Here is a 17,830-nt window from a genome sequence, read left to right as displayed (position 1 = left end):
TGGCCCTGGCGCCAGACACTGATTCAGAGTTTTGTGGGGGAGCCCAGGACAAATTCTCACTATTTAAACTAAGACAAGTCCAAGGCTGAATGCCCTGTCCATGCAAATGTCTGCCTGTTACATGAAGAGGGAAGCAAAGTGCATTTCCAGGAGCCGCAGCAGAGACCAGGTGACTGTCTCATGCTTCTCAGAGGAACCTTGCAGAACGCCAGCTGCTCCTGTGCTGGTTCCTTTTACGAACTTAGGAAAGATCATGTGTGGGGACAGGCAAGGAAGCACATGGCTAGGGCATTCTCAGGGAGCTAAAGTCACGCGGTACTGAGAAGCGTGGAAGGTGTGGTGGGACTCTGGGAAGACCAAGGAGGGTGTTGGGGGAACTACCTAAAAGCGGGGTCCCTTTTTAAAGCTTAAGGGCCAAGTATCTGCCCAGCAACAGGGGGAGCTGAAGTTCCTCCCTAGGGCGGCTCTGATGACCAGCAGGATTTGGAAATGCCTGACCTCAATCCCATCCTCCGTCCCCCGCAGTTCCCGCAGCACCCCTCCTTTGAGATTTCATCTCCCCTACAAGCAACTGCTGAGCATCACAAGTGACAAATCCTGAGCGGCGTGTTTTACATACACTGGCTCATTCAATCCTAGGGACACCCAAAGAAGTAAGGGCTACAAGCTCCATTTTACAGACCAGGAACTGCCTAGCTGAGCTTTAATTTTTTGTTGTTTTTGTTTGTTTTTGAGACAGGGTCTCAGTCTGTCACCCAGGCTGGAGTACAGTGGTGCAACCTTGGCTCACTGCGACCTCCATCTCCTGGGTTCAAGCGATTCTTGCCTAAGCCTCTGAGTAGCTGGGACTACAGGCACACACCACCAAGCCTGGCTAATGTTTGTATTTTTTTTTTGGTAGAGATGGGGTTTGCACCATGTTGGCCAGGTTGGTCTCGAACTCCTGACCTCAAGTGATCTGCCCACCCTGGCCTCCCAAAGTGCTGGAATTTTGCAGCAAAAGGCGTGAGCCACCATGCCCGGCTACAAGACCTTTAGTTTTCATTGAAGCAGACTGGTGTGTCTACCAGTGTCCCAGGGACCTGCCACTGCAGATCTCAGGAGATTCCTCTAACACTTAGATGGGGCCACAAGCACTTGGGTCCCTCTCTGATTTCACCCTCACCCTAATCCTACCTACCCCAGGTGTCCGTTTCTCCCAATCACTTTCTCAAAAGACTAAAAATATACAGCATTCCTCTTTCCCCTGGCTTTAAGTCCTGACCTTTTAAGGCCCCTGTTCAAGAGCATGTTAATTAGTAACTTCGTTCAGAAGAAATCTGGGAAAGCATTTCCTGGGCAGGGGCCCAGGGCCTGAGGGTATACCTGGCCTTTACTTTCTCTTGGCCTGAGGCTGGATTCTCATTAACCAGCCGGAGATTCAAGTCTTTTTTTTTTTTTTTTCTGTGACATGTTTTATTTTCTCTTAAAATACTATATATATATATATTTTTATTATTATTATACTTTAAGTTCTAGGGTACATGTGCATAACGTGCACGTTTGTTACATATGTATACTTGTGCCATGTTGCTGTGCTGCACCCATCAACTTGTCAGCACCCATCAACTCGTCAGCACCCATCAACTCGTCATTTACTGTTTTTTTGTTTGTTTGTTTTCTCCCCAAATCTGAAGTCTCCAGCCCCAACTTCGCCCGTGTTCAGTCCAAAGGATGGACGTAGCTTCTCCAAACACAGACAAACAAGGCCAGGGCCGCCCAAGCATCCTGCACACATTCTTGGAGGGACGTGAGTAGCCAGGGGAGGCTACGACCACGGGGCGGTGGACCCTACTGATCTCTCCCCAGTCAACCTACCCTTGCACCTGATGCCATGGCCTAAGTTTTCCTTCTCTTGGCAGCTTTTCTTCCACAGATCAGGCATCAAGCTTGGCTCTGAGTCACTGAGGGCTGAGAGGCCATTACAAAGCCAAATACACGTGAATGCTACTGGAATGTTCTCCCCAAGCTCAACGTGCCTGCTTGCACTAGGCCCACAAGGTCAGACAAGCAACTTCGACAGACACCCAGATGCCTGCGAATGCAAGCAAACTACTCCTAGCAAGGGGAAGCACATACCGACCAGCCAGCTCACTCAAGAAAACATATGAGCGAAAATACTGGCATTGGGCGGAAATGAAGAAATTGTTAGGGAAAACCTGGGAGGCCTCACCAAGGGGAAAAGGAAGGATAACGTGAGAGAATCCAACAACAGAAAGGACGGACGCACCTCTCCTTTGGGCAGGATTTTCTGTTCATCCAGCTTGAAAGCTGTTCCTATTCTTCTCCGAACAATGGGTGGTTCCTCCCCTGGATCCAGGGGATATTCAACTGGCAGCTTGCCCGTGAGCTCCTGCATATGTGACATGGCATTTGGAGTGAGCATAAATCAGAGTGGGGCGGGTCTGTTTTCTAGAACACACACACACACGCGCGCGCTCATACGCACATACCAATGCATGCATGCACTTTGGTACAGGTCAACGCCTATGCTAGAAATATTCACATTAAGCACTTTGCCTAAATAAGATTTCCAGAAATGAAATTTCATTTCTCTAACAATGTCTCTTATGTAGAATAGTTGCACTTCCAAAGTTTTTTCCAAAGTAAGTTTCTGTGAAGTAAACATAATTGCCATTTTGGCTTTCATGATAAAACTTGAATTGCATTCATTCGTTAATTGAACAAATATTTCCTGCCTGCTCCTCTGCACCAGGCAAGGTCACCCAGCCAGTGAGGAGCAGCGTCAACGTGAGTTCTTGGGTCTCTCTAACTGCAAATCCCGTGCTCTTGACACTGCGTCAAATACTCCCGCTCAAATACCTAAGTTTAAAGTTTCCTTCAAATGAATTTTCACAAGAGGAGTGGTATCTACACGGCAAATCTCAGAAAAGTGCATATATAAATGATTGAGAAACCAAGTAAGGGTAGTAATCTACTCTGGCCAGATGCTACAGGAATAGGCTGTGTGTAAAAGACATTCAATTGTTTGGTTTAAAAGTTTTAGTAGAATGGCCGGGCATGGTGGCTCATGTCTGTAATCCTAGCACTTTGGGAGGCCGAGGTGGGCAGATCTTTTGAGATCAGGAGTTTGAGATCAGCCTGGCCAACGTGGTGAAACCCTGTCTCTACTAAAAGTAGAAAAATTAGCTGGGCGTGGTGGTGAGCACCTGTAATCCCAGCTATGGGAGGCTGAGGCAGAAGAATCGCTTGAACCCTGGAGGCGGAGGTTGCAGTGAACTGAGATCATGCCACTGCACTCCAGCCTGGGCGACAGATAGAGACTGTTTATTACAAAAAAAAAAAAAAAAAAAAAAGTATAGTAGAAATTGAACATATAATCCAAGTCATTGACAAGGCTACTAAAAAAACCACCTGTTTTGTATATTTTGGGCCCTGGAAATCTAATTGTTGTGGGTAAAAGGACGGTGAATTTAGTTGACAGACTTTCATGGTGACAGTGATCCTGGTGAAAGGCTAAGGATCTGGGGGTGATTTCAAGATTAGAATCAGGCTCTCTGTGCGTGAGTTGTATCAGGGCTGAACAATGATCAAATCAGAGTCAGCGGCTGCCCCGCGCTGCAGAGGCCAGGCATCAAATGCAAGAAGTCACTTCCAGAGACCAGAAAAAGCTGTGGGACCAACTGTGCATCTGTCGCCAGTGGCACAGTGGGCACTTCCAGGCCAAGCCCAGCTCTGGCTTTCTATCCCAAATTAACGCAGAACCTGCACAAAGACTCGAGGCGCTGCTCTGACAAGGAAGTTCAGAAGGCTCTTCTCAGGAATATCCATCATCCACACAGAAAGCTTTTGCGCACGGCAGTCCAGGGCTGAGTGCCCAGCAGGCGGGAAAATCCAAATCATGAGAGTGATTCTGGCCTCTCTTCCCCAACTGCTGTGTGCTGAGTGTGCATGTGTGCATGTGTGCACGCGTGTGTACGTGTGTGCGTCCGTGTGTGTGTGCATGTGACATGAGCATAAGCACGCATACTCCCTCACTCGCCTGCTTCTCCCTCGCTGTGTTCAGATCACCGGGAAATGACCCCGTGGACTATATATTCCTCATTGTAAGCATTTCAGAGCACAATGGCCAACTATTTGAGTATCAAACTCTCTGCAATTTTCTTCCCTGCTTTTTTTCTTTAAAAAAAAAAATGTGGTTCAAATGTCTCCAAAGTAGGTAAGTGTTTATCCTGCAACTTTTTTTTAATCTGCTTCCCTAAAAGTCTATCTATAAATAACACAACTATTGGGGGTTTTATATTGTCAGGACTTGATTTTTTTTTTTTTTTTTTTAAGCCTAGAAACTTCCAAAAAGGAGGGAAAAGTTGTTAAAATTGCCATGGATTTATAACTCTAAACTGTTTGTGGTTTTAAAATGTAGTTTAAAAAATGAGGCTACTGATTTTTTTCCACCATCCACTTGAAGGTATTTGAGTCAAAGTCTTGATTCTCCAGATATTTAATCTGATTTCGTGTGTAACCAGAGCTGCATAGCGAAGAAGTAATTTAACACTCTGCAGTGGGGCCTCAGCTTAGTGCCTCCCTATATCCTGCCAAATGCTCTCCCCCTCCCTCATTTTAGCTGCCCCCCTCCCCAGGGGTCAAACAGCGCTTCTTGATACTCTGAGCTGAGGGGAGAGATACAGGAACAGCACAGATTTACCAAGACTTCCCCCCAGCCCTTGACTACACATGCATCAAGAGGCTATGGTGGGACTAACTATAGGGAATGATCACAGGAGAAATCTACCTGCAACTGACTTCTTGTTGGGTTATTTATTCCACTCAATTACATTTTCTGGTGTTAACATTATAAGAAGTGGCAGCTTTGTTTTCCTTCTTTTGCTTTTGTTTTTAAGAGCGATGGTGAGATTTTTTTATAACGCATGCTCATCTTGCCCTGACACGTTCCTTACATTTTCCAAACATGCATTCCCTGCCGGGTTTAGGGACTTTTTATTAGAAACAAAACAAGGCTTTCCAAATTATTAAAGGCAGACATCAAAACTCCTATTTTTTTTTCCCAATCCTTCAAGCATCTTCTTTCTAAAAACGTTGCTAATATTAACAGTATCACATAGCGCATTCTCCAGCCAGGCCCACTGCTTTCCTAAGATTTGCAATGGATTTGGACTAATGTGGTTCTGCTTTGAGCAGGCTCCAGTCTAAATCAATCCAGACCATAATTAGGCCAAGTTGAAATGTAATGTGATCTCACTCTACAGCCCCTTGTTTCATTCTTCCTGCTGCAAGGCCTTAGTGTTTGGGGGAGGGGTATACGTCTCTTTGACTTACTTTGGGAACCTCTTTTGACTTCCCATTCTCAACTGTTTACCAGCAAAGCTCTTTGTAAGGTTAGGTGGTGCATAGTCACTCCCGCCTTGGAGAGCTCCCACCCCATTGTGCCCATGTGCACAATGCACACACACACGCGTGCATGCGCACACACACACGCGCGCGCACACACACACACAGTCAAGTGTGTTGCATTAAAACATGAAGCCTTCAAACACTTCTAACAGTCATGAAATAAACAGAAGAAGGTGGATATGGATATTTAAATAAATATAGACAGCAGCTTGCAGCAACTTCTGTGAGACTAGCACATACATAGGGTCGAGAAAGCATTGCTTTGCTTTGCTTTTTTTTTTTTTTTTTTGAGACAAGGTCTTGCTCTGTCATCCAATCTGGAGTGCAATGGCATGATCATCGCTCACTGCAGCCTCAACCTTCCAGGTGCAGGTGATCCTCCTGCCTTACTCTCCTGAGTAGCTGGGACTACAGACACACACCACCACCTCTGGCTATCTGGCTATTTTTTTGTAGAGACAGGGTCTCACTATGTTGCCCAGGCTACTCTCTCGTCTCCACTGATCCTCTTGCCTCAGCCTCCCAAAGTGCTAGTATTACAGGAATGAGTAACTGTGCCCAGCCTGCATAAAATTTAAAAATGTCATTAGGCTAAGATTTCATTTTTTAAAATGAAAAGTTAAACACCAGATCACAGGGTCTAAAGGTGATGATATATCAAGTGAAATCGTGGTTTCCTTGTTGACCACCAGCTGCTCAATAGGATGTCCAAAGACAAGTCTGAAATACCCTTAAGAACAAAAGCCACAACAATAAACTCAGGCACAAAATCTTGGGAAGATGGTGGCCAGCCCTTATAACCAATGAGGCACTATCATGTGAGGAGATGCTTTATGAACTACCATGCAAGTATGAGGGATCATCATTAGGACTTGTCACTGGGACTCCCATGGGGTCCTATTTGGGATTCATACTGGTCGTCATAGTTCTTCGTCAACTAATTCTTTGATGGGTTCAGGGACTTTTTCTTTTATTGAAAACAAAACTAGGTTTTCCAAATAATTAAAGGCAGACACCAAAACCCATATGTTTCCCAACCCTTTAAGCATATTCTTTATAAAAAGTCGCTAATATTAACAGTACCACATAGCGCATTCCCCAGCCACGCCAAACTGCTTTCGTAAGATTTGCAATGGATTTGGACTAATGTGGTTCTGCTCCAATTCTTTCTCTGATAAAGCACACGAGAGAGGTTTGGATGTTTCCAACATTTGTGTTTAAGGAGAGTGCTCGCCACCCAGATAGGCTCTCTTTTTATCACTAACCTTGCCTTCCATCAAAACGATCAAATGACATCAGTCAAATGACATCAAAAAGATCAAATGACATCAGAAAGATCAATGACATCACAAGACAACACCAATCTCAACGGGATGAGCTAGGAAAGGCTTACAGCTTCTCGGAGACACAGCTTCTTCAGTTCCTCCAGCCTCTGACGCAGGGTTTCCTCCAGAGCTTCCTGCCTGGACTTCAAGGCAGCCAGCATGTCCTTCTTGGCCGACTGCGAGCTATCTGATTCCTGAGAACCTGTCAATAAACAGTGGGGTTACTTGGCCAGCTGACAGGGGACACACATCTGGACCACTAATGAATTTAACTGGAGCCCACGCTGCGGAGATGGGATTTACCCCAGGAACCAAGGGAGTGTGAAATAAAACAGGTGCTCAGCGCTTTAACTGTGAGAAGCACATTCCAGCACTGCATGGAATTTATAGCTAGTCAGAAGAAATGGCAGGAAGATGGACCCTCCTGAAAAAGAAGTTTATCTTTCTCGATTATCTTAAGATATGTCACATACCTGCTTTAATTTTACTAGCAAATTCTAATAGACTTTACACAAGAAAGGGGGAAAGAAAAGCTCACGCCAGCAATTTTAATACATATTGAGTTATTTATCTTTGTTTTTTTTTCTTTTTTTGATACAGTCTCACTGTCACCCAGGCTGGAGTACAGTAGCATGATCTTGGCTCACTGCAACCTCCGCCTCTCAGCTTCAAGCGATTCTCATGCCTCAGCCTCCCGAGTAGCTGGGGTTACAGGCACCTGCCACCACACCACGCTAGCAGAGATGGGGTTTCGCCACATTGGCCAGGCTGGTCTCGAACTCCTGACCTCAAGAGATCTGTCTGCCTCGGCCTCCCAAAGTGCTGGGATTCCAGGTGTGAGCCACTGTGCCCAGCCCTAAAACATATTTAATATGTTATTTTGTTCACTTAAAAATACTTATTATTTTTGCTTAAACATAATGCGTGTTTATCATGAAAACCCTGAAAATGTAGACACGTGTAAAAAATAGTCCATTAACTAATCACCCAGAAATAACCATTGCTGTGCATTTTCTTTTGGCCTTTTTTCCTAAGCACATATATTTAAAAAATAAAATTAGAATGTTATTGTATTTTTTAACTTCATGTTTTGTATCGAGCAAATTCTCCTAATAAAAGTGATACATATTTTAACATGCTTTTCCTGGTTAAAACATGATGATTCAAATAGCAGAGTGCTAGATAGGAAGCCTTTGTGGAAGGCAAACTTCAAACCAAACAAAAGGAAAATAAGCTGAAATGCCAACTGGAGGAATTTAGGTTAGACCAAAGGAGTAATTTCTGGGCTGCCAGTGTTTGGATTCTGAAATAAGTTTCCTGCAGTGAAGCTATTATACTTTTTCTACCTTGATGGGTTAGAAAAGGAACATTGACTCTCTACAAAGGGAAAAGCTGATTATAACTTTTCTTTGCAAGCCCATTGTGAGCAGAAGTGTTAGAAATGGACAGGTGTTAGTCGGTGTGCATTCAAGGGGCTCACACCATGCCACTGACAACTGCATCAAAGAACTTCAAATACCTAGGGAGATTAATCTAATTAAAGATGAGCAAGATCTCTACCGCAAAACCTATCCCACTCTGCTGAGAAAAATTAAAGACCTAAATAAAGAGAGAGATACACTGTGGTCAAGGATTAGAAGCTTGATGTTGCAAAGACGTCCATTCTCCATGAATTAAACAACAGAATCAATGCAATCCCAGTAAAACCTTGGTAGGACTTTTGGTAGGAAGGAGAAGAAATTGTATTTCCATAGGAAACAATTGAATTTTTGGATAATTTTATAAATGGATGAGAGAATAATCCAATCAGAATTCCCAGAATCAACAGTTCTGTTTCTTCCAATGGTAGAAAAGGCATTGCAGCATCATAAGGCTAGAAAGAACTTTTGTCCCGTGACATCAAACAGCTCTGCTTCACTTAAATTGTCCCCATAAATATACTATTCTTCTATTTAACATCTCTGAGTAGAAAACCCTGTATTTCATCAATTTCCATACGTACAGGCTCTTACAACCCCAATCATCAAGAACTCTCAATGTCTAAGAACATTCTGACTCTGACATGGGTTTTGTTCTTTCCCTTGCTTACTCAGTTCGAGCTTGAAATAGAGAATATATCTGTCACCGCAGAAACATACTATCTTTATGCCTCCAAAGCAGCTAACAAATATTAGCTTGAATGAGCAACCAAATAAATGTTCACAGTCATATACTTGGATGCTGTAATTCAGTTGTATCTCCTCTTCATAACAAAAATCTAACACCTGTAAGTTGTTCCATTATGGAACCTACCTTCCACGCTCTGAATTGTTTGTAGCTCTTCCCTGGATTTTGACATACTTCAGTTGCAGGTCTCCGAATGCAACTGGACACAAGAAGGCTTCATCCATGACCTCATGGTTCTCAAATACTAAATCCATAGAGTGTCACATTCATACAGCACATCGCTGGACATTATTGTAGGTTCCCCTTTTGGAAATGGTTTAGGTTTGCTCCCTCCATAAGCCAATCACCCTGTGCTTACCAGTCCTAAATGATCTCCAGTGTATGTCCCTCCAAGGTTACATGGCTAAATCATTGTGACTCTTAATCTGGTTCTGTTAGTAATAGTCGCCAATCACATTTGAAGACTCAGGAACATTTACTGAAGTACTCTCTGTTTCATCGTTGAAAGAATTAATAAGAATGTAAAACAATACTGGAAGGAAGGCAGACTTTAGATTTAAAAAACAGGCCTAGAGAAACTTGAGTCCAAGAAGATTAAAGGATTTCTAGCTCAAGTGAAAAATTCGTTGTTTTCCCTGTCACCCCTGCCTAACCTCTCAAAAGGAAATAATGATTTATTAAGTCCAATCTAAGAATTAACTGTGTTCAAGAATGGCACAAATCACAACAATATGAAACCCAAGGGAGGTAAAGCACACCATTTTTAGATGATCATGTTGCTAGTTATGGGATTAGTTAAGATTTGGCCCTGAGTTCCAGGGCTCATTAATGCTACCCAAATTATCATCATTTACAATAATTAGCCTAGATACCAAGCCACAGAAAACAGGCAAGAAAGTGTTGGCAGACTCGATGGCTCAAGAGCCCCTCTCTGTATCCGCTAAAGCTAGTTGGCTCCGCTAATGCTGGTTGGCTCCGCTAATGCTGGTTGGCTCCGCTAATGCTGGTTGGCTCCGTTTCATGCCATTAACCTGGGAGTTACTTCAAGGCGAAGATGGTGTCTGGGTACCAAGTTAAGTCCCTGCAAAGTCACTGAGCCAGCCTACCCTGGACATGCAGATTTCCACTGTAGTATTAACTGGATGGCGGATAAAGGGTAAAACAGATCTGGGTTAGATAAAGTCAAAACCACTTACTGGATGTGTGGCCTTGGGTGTTACCTGCCCTCCTTAATTCATAAAGGGCTGAATGAGATAACACACCTGCAGCACTTTGTAGTGAGCCTGTAACAGGTCAACCCTCAAACTAGGGCAAGTTGAACGTGTGTGTGTGTGTGTGTGCGCGCGCACACACCACCCCCCGCGCCCGGTAGAATTAGAAAGACAGAAATCATTGCAACTGCCTGTTCACTGTTGCTCAATGAAGTATCAGTCAAAGAAAAGAGCTTCATACCCAATTCAGTGGAACACTTGAGGTCCAAAGCTTACCTTTAGAAAGGAGCAATACAGAACTAGGCAGTGTTTTCTTTAAAAATTATTTTTAATTGACACATAATAATTGTATGTATTTATGGGGCACACAGTGATGTTTTGGTACATTTCAGGTTAATTAGCATATCCATCATCCAAACATTGATCATTTTTTGGGTTGGAAATACTCAATATCCTCCCTCTAGCTATTTGAAGCTATACAATACCCTATGGTTAACTATTATCCTACAGTGCTATAGGACACTCAAACACATTCCTCCTACCTCGCTATAATTTCTGTCCTTCAGCAAATCTCCCCCATCTCCTACTCTCTCTACCTTTCCCAGCCTCTAGAAACTTCTGTTCTACTTTATACTTCTATGAGATCCACTTTTTAAAAATACACAGTGTTATGGTGCGGCCGCGGTGGCTCACGCTTGTAATCCCAGCACTTTGGGAGGTGGAGGCAGGTGGATCATGAGGTCAGGAGATTGAGACCAGCTTGATCAAGATGGTTAAACCCCGTCTCTACTAAAAATACAAAAAAAAAATTAGGCATGGTGGTGGGCACCTGTAATCCCAGCCACTCGGGAGGCTGAGGCAGAGAATTGCTTGAACCCAGGAGGCGGAGGTTGCAGTGAGCCGAGATTGGTCCACTGCACCACAGCCTGGGTGACAGAGCGAGATTCTGCCTCAAACAAACAAACAAACAAACAAAAACCAAAAACAAAAAAAACCAGTGTTCACAAATGATGTTTCCTGAGTCCCTGGGTTTGCAGCTATGTCTTTGGGGCAGCTATGGATGGAGGTGGGGTCAAGGTGGTTCCGTGGCTGTTCTTATACTATTGTACTCCACGTTCCTCAAAATAAAGCAGCCCCCTGTGAACCTGCTGCATGAATTCAGGCTGCCGTATTGTAACGAAAAGGGTTCCCACTGCCTTTTTTGTCTTTAAAGGAAATCCACTGTTCTGGGGCAAGGGCTCGGAGCTCTCATGGCTTGTGTGATCTCAGAGCTTGTGTGATCTGAGCCTGTGGGCTGCTACCTGCAACTAGGCAAACGTGGCCACTAAGGCAAGAGGTGGCTGAGTGCCCAGTGACACGGACACACCAGGAACATTCCATGGAAGCAGCTCAAAGGGCATCAGGAGAGGGAGTCCAAAATGCCCTCTGATGTTGATCTGCTTTCCCACCTCCTCCACAAATGCCCACTACGCATCCCCCAACCCAGCAGGGTGGTTTTAAAAGGGAAGAAAGAAAGAAGCTACAAGACAGGGAGAAATCAGGAGGCGGAGGTTCACTCTCGCTGCCCGCCTTGATGCCCTCAAGTGACAGAATGACTCCAGGAAGAAACTGAGTCAGGGCAGAGGCTTAGGGCTCAGGGAAATGGGACTCTCGAAAACTAAAAGCTGGGCGCGGCGGCTCACACCCGTAATCCCAGCACTTTGGGAGCCAAGGAGGGAGCATCCCTTGAAGTCAGGAGTGTGAGACCAGCCTGGGTAACATGGTGAGACTCCATCTCTACAAAAACAAAACCAGCCGGGCGCGGTGGCTCAAGCCTGTAATCCCAGCACTTTGGGAGGCTGAGACGGGCGGATCACGAGGTCAGGAGATCGAGACCATCCTGGCTACCACGGTGAAACCCCATCTCTACTAAAAATACAAAAAAACTAGCCGGGCGAGGTGGCGGGCGCCTGTAGTCCCAGCTACTCAGGAGGCTGAGGCAGGAGAATGGCGTGAATCTGGGAGGCGGAGCTTGCAGTGAGCTGAGATCCGGTCACTGCACTCCAGCCTGGGCCACAGAGCGAGACTCCGTCTCAAAAAAAACAAAACAAAACAAAACCTAAAGTTCAAATTTCAAATCAGCACCTAGGCTTATGCTGATTTATCCATTTCCAGTTATTTGAACACATATATGCTTTTGCAAGTGCAAACCCCTCTGAGGTTGTGTTTAGCCCCTTAGAAATTTAAAAAAAAAGGCTGGGCGCCGTGGCTCACGCCTGTAATCCCAGCACTTTGGGAGGCCAAGGTGGGCGGATCACGAGGTCAGGAGTTTCACAGCAGCCTGGTCAACATGGCGAAACCTTGTCTCTATGCTTTAAAAGTACAAAAATTAGCTGGGCGTTGTGGCACGCGCCTATAATCCCAGCTACTCGGGGGGCTGAGAGAGGAGAATCACTTGAACCTGGAAGGTGGAGGTTGCGGTGAGCTGAGATGGCACCACTGCACTCCAGCCTGGGTGACAGACCGAGACTCCATTTCAAAAAAACAAAATAAATAAATAAATAAAAAGGATATAGGCTGGGCGCAGTGGCTCATACCTGTAATCCCACTGTAATCCCAGCACTTTGGGAGGCTGAGGTGGGAGGGCTGCTTGACGCCAGGAGTTCAAGACCAGCTTGGCCAACATAGTGAGACCTGTTCTCTATTAAAAAAAAATTAAATGATCTAAATCTGCTATCACGGAGAGGGGGGTGACTGGTGGGAAAGACACTGGATTTTCATCACACATCTGCCATTAAATGGTGTAAGCCCTTGAGTTACTAACCTCATGGCCCCGTCTATAAAATGACCAATTGACCAATCTCTAAGATTCCTCAAACTGAAGACACTATTACTCAATAAAGAACTTACTCAGAGTTCCTGTCAGGCCTCTGAGCCCAAGCTAAGCCAACATATCCCCAGTGACCTGCACGTACACATCCAGATGGCCCGAAGCAACTGAAGACCCACAGAAGTGAAAATAGCCTTAACTGATGACATTCCACCACTGTGATTTGTTTCTGCCCCACCCTAACTCATCAATGTACTTTGTAATCTCCTCCACCTTAGAAAGGTTCTTTATAATTCTCCCCACCCTTGAGAATGTACTTTGTGAGATCCACCCCCTGGCCCCAAAACATTGCTCTTAACTCCACCGCGGATCCCAAAACCTATAAGAACTAATGATAATCCACCACCCTTTGCTGACTCCTTTTTCGGACTCAGCCCGCTTGCACCCAGGTGAAATAAACAGCCTTGTTGCTCACACAAAGCTTGTTTGGTGGTCTCTTCACATGGACAGGCGTGAGACAGTTCCCTCTTGCTGCTAGCAGTCACTTTTGCAATTTTTACAACAGAAATCCTATACACAGTGCAATCTTCCCTCCCCCTTTTCTCTACCTTCCCAACTTCTAGCCTTCTGCCAACTCTGCTCTCATTTCATTTACTGCTACAGCCTCTCCCGGGCTAGAAGGGTGTGTCTCATTATTAACCAGGGCCTAAAGGATTTACTGCTTCATCTTATCAACAGACCGAAGCAAATATTTGTAAACTCAAATGCTAAACAGAGTTTAATCTGAGCTGTCTTTGGAATTAATGAAGTAGAAGATGGATGGAACCTCTTTATTCTAGGTAGAAGGGTGAGATTTCAAATTTTATTGATTGAAAAAACAGTAGCTAAGTGCTACCTGGAAAGGGCTGTCCAAGCATAAGAAGTTGGTGTAGGAGTCAAAGGAAAAACAGAGGTGATCTCAACACGTTTTTTAAAAGATACGCGTAATGCACAAATATCTACATATATATACATATATATATAGATACATACATATATATATATATTTCGGTAAAGTTTCAGACAACACTCAGATTTATGAGTATTCTGAATATTCTTTAGAAAACACAAACTGGTACATAGTCTCCTCTAAAGCAAAAGCCCACACCAGTGGTTTTGAGTTAACAGGCCTGGGTGTGTGTTCCAGCACTGCCGTTTACCAGCTGTGGGGACTTGGGAAGGTTGTGCAATCTCTTGAAGTCTGTTTCCTCCCCTATAAAATGGGAATGGAAATAGCACTTCTTCAAAAGTGGGGAGAATTAAAAGGGATAAACGCTTAGAAGATGTTTAGAAGAGAGGTGAGAATACATTAAGTGTTACGTGAATACTAGTTACTCTTTCTACTAAAAAGTGAGGCTGGGGTGATGGCTCACATCTAGAGTCCCAGCACTTCTGGGAGGCCAAAATGGGATGACTGCTTCAGGCCAGGAGTTTGAGACCAGCTTGGGCAACATAGCCAGACCTTGTGTCTACAAAAATTAAAACAACAATTAGTAAGGCAGGGTAGTGCATGCCTGTGGTCTCAGCTACTCTGGAGGCTGAGGTCGGAGAACTGCTCTAGCCGAGGTGTGGAAGCTACTGTGAGCTGTGATTGCACTACTGCACTCCAGCCCGGGCAACAAAGCAACGCCCCATCTGAAACCCACCACTATTTCTAGCCTTTATTAGGAGTCTGCATCCCAATTTGGAGAGCTCCAAAATGTAGATGAGAAAGTCTATTTAGTGGAAAAGCAAGGAAACGTGGAATGCTTGCAGACGTACCACCCACCATGGCCACATCAATTCAGGAAGCTCACGAGAAGGGTAAGGAAATGAATTTTTACAGAACTCCTCAACAGGAGCTTCCTACCCACTGTACTTCACCGAATCCTCACAGAGACATTATCCCATTTTCTTTTTCTTTTCTTTTCTTTTTTTTTGAGATGGAGTCTTGCTCTGTCACCCAAGCTGGAGTGCAGTGGCATGATCTCGACTCACTGCAACCTCCACCTCCTGGGTTCAAGTGATTCTCCTGCCTCAGCCTCCTGAGTAGCTGGGACTACAGGCGCACGCCACCATGCCTGACTAATTTTTCTATTTTTAGTAGAGATGGGGTTTCACCATATTGGTCAGGCTGGTCTTGAACTCCTGACCTCGTGATCCACCTGCCTCGGCCTCCCAAAGTGCTGGGATTACAGGCGTGAATCACCGCGCCCGGTCTCCCATTTTCATAGAGAAGGTCAGAGTCAGAGGGAGGCTGAACTGGGAGTCTAATTCTGCTGTTCTGTCTTTTGCCTCTTGCATAAAAGCTCAACACGGGTAGGAGCTTTCTGTCTTGATCGCAGCTGGGTTGCCCTAGTAAACCTGTGTAGAAGGCAGTCACATTGCCTCCCAAGCCGGGGCTCCTTGCATGACAGTGCAAGCATCAAAACCTAAGAGCAGGAAGCAGGGCAGGGGCTCTTTGGATCACCCAGGCTGGAGTGCAGTGGTGTGATCTCAGCTCATTGCAACCTCCGCCTCCTGGGTTCAAGTGATTCTCCTGCCTCAGCCTACCGAGTAGCTGGGATTATAGTATGCCACCACGCCTGACTAATTTTTCTATTTTTAGTAGAGACAAGGTTTGACCATGTTGGCCAGGCTGGTCTCCAACTGCTGACCTCAAGTGATCTGCCCGCCTTGACTCCCAAAGTGCTGGGATTACAGGCGTCAGCCACTGCGCCCAGCTGGGTGAGTTTTTTTATTGTCTCTCTGAGAAGGTTAAGCCTGTCTCTGAAATATTGTCAAGAAAACACAGTGTCAGGTCAGTTCTCCAGCAAAAAATCTTTCCTCCCAGTTATCGGGAGGAAAATATCTACTTGAATGATACTAGATTAAAAATAGAACCTGTTGTTTTCGGCGACCTTACGACATTTCAATCCTAATCCAAAGGATTTTTATTGAACTAGGTCACTAATAATCTGGCCAACGAGGAAGATAAAAAGAGCTGACCCTACAGAGACAATTCCCATCCAAGCAGAGAGAGAGATGGAGTGACTCATGCCAAGTCAGAAAGCCATTTTCGGGGGTATTTGGAAATCTATGGAGTGAATTTCCCAATGCTGTGGACATTGTTTGAGACCCTGGAGACACTGCCTGTGTCACTGTGAGTTTCCCAGCTTCCAGCCGGGGAACTCCAGACTCCAGCTGGGGACAGCTGGGTGTGGAGGGGCGGATGTGGAGGGAATGCCAGCAGCACAAACAGCAGCTCTTCTCCCGGCTGGCGGACACATGGAAGGACAGCCTCATTCAGCCGCGAGCCAGAAATGCTCCGATTGTTCAGAAGACCCCGGGCGACTCAGCACCGGATATGAGCATACATTCTGCCCGGAGGACGCTGTCAGGAGCCACGCGTGGCTCATCTGTTTTTGACACAGAGGAGATATTGACGACCAGCCACTGATTTCAGAAGACAGAGAAGGGGTGCTTTCCTCTCTGGAAGGAGGGGAGAATTCGAAGCCAACGGTGCTCCAAAGAAGAAAGGAATCTGTTGTTCCAGAACTAAAGAAGGGAAATGACAATCCGTCTCTTTAGACCTTTAGAGAAAAAAAAAAAAATGAAGAAGGCATATTCCCAGCAGATCAGTAGAAGCTGTAAGGAAAAGTTTTGGCAGACACCCCAGGAATAAACACGAGGAAGAGGTTAGAATTCTTCTTTATGATAAAAAGATACTTATTTCCTTGACAAATCCTCAGTGATGAATTCCTTACATAAAATATGTCCCAGGAGACCACGGGAAATAATGCCACTTTGCAGACTGCGGGATAAATGTGTCATCTCTGGGGACCGTTATAGAGAATTAAATGTGATTTTTAACATGAAAAAATGCATGCTTGGAGAACTTTTCATCAGGCTTAGAAATTTCAGAAATAAAATAGTTCATTTCAGAGAGCACTGAAATTGAAGCTCTTTGAAAAGCAAGCGCCTTTTGATGGTGGCTGGAAGTCTCTGGAAGAGCTTTGCTTTCTGGCTAGACTCCATGGCTCACTGAACCTTGGTGAAGAGTGCAAATGTAATTTAACAGAGAGAGGAGAGGGAAAAAAAAAAAAAAAAAAACAAAACTGAACATTCAGTTACAAAAATTAGCAGCATCCAGTAAAATACCCAGTTGAAACTATGGTTTGTAAATCCTACAGTTTCCATTTCTTAGGCTGTGAAATGAGGGAGCTGTTCCATCTTCTGGCTCCAAGCTTGTTAGGCTACTGCAATACCAATGTTTGCAGATTAACTGACTTTCAGTCATCCTTGTTCTGTGCTCCCAGCAAAGGAGTACTGGAACAGAGGGCTGGCCCCAAATGGGAACAGAGAAATGCTTGTGGGAAGTGATAGTGATATCTCTTTTTCAGTATTTAAATTTCATCACAGTCCTACCCAGTCAGAAGGCTGAGGCAGGAGGATCCCTTAAGCCCAGGAGTTTGAGGCTGGAGTGAGTTAGCATTGCGCCACTGCACTCAGGGCGACAGAGCGAGACCCTGTCTCAAAAAAAAAAAATTTTTATCATTGGAAAGTCATTCATTTAGGTTCCACATTGTCATTCGGTCCTGGTTCTCTTCAGTGGGCAAATATTCCTTTATTAGTAACACCTGAGGGCATACATATAGCTGTGTAAATGACTGTTTTTATTTCCCCCAAAATAAGGGCAGAAAGGGATAACGATTCTGTCTCCCTCTCAATTTTGACTCAGGCCAGTCCTGCTCAAACACGTCCAGAACCATCCATTCCCCAGAAAGAGATTTCGCAGCTCTCCCCGGGCACACAGTCCAGCATAAACAAACTCTGGCACAGTCTGACTTTGGCTGCGCCCTGCGGCAGAGCAGAGGCTATGACCAAAATTAAGGCCCCTGGAATCCTGT

General features: G+C 44.9%; 1 protein-coding gene across 16 annotated transcripts in view; it reads right to left on the bottom strand.

Moving 5' to 3' along the window:
* The window catches only part of LOC105490635 (FERM domain containing 4A), a 699,298-nt gene that overhangs the window by 29,784 nt on the left and 651,684 nt on the right, over nucleotides 1–17,830 (bottom strand). For all 16 annotated transcript variants that reach the window (XM_011756455.3, XM_011756462.3, XM_011756457.3 and 13 more), the window contains 2 exons: nucleotides 6,806–6,939; nucleotides 2,270–2,392 (listed from right to left, as the gene is read on the bottom strand). In XM_011756455.3, the coding sequence (XP_011754757.1) occupies nucleotides 2,270–2,392; nucleotides 6,806–6,939 (257 nt within the window). The remainder of the gene's footprint in view (nucleotides 1–2,269; nucleotides 2,393–6,805; nucleotides 6,940–17,830) is intronic.

Source organism: Macaca nemestrina, chromosome 9 (assembly GCF_043159975.1).
Source record: "Macaca nemestrina isolate mMacNem1 chromosome 9, mMacNem.hap1, whole genome shotgun sequence".
NCBI classification, from domain to species: domain Eukaryota; kingdom Metazoa; phylum Chordata; class Mammalia; order Primates; family Cercopithecidae; genus Macaca; species Macaca nemestrina.
This window is presented reverse-complemented; position numbering and strand designations above follow the sequence as displayed.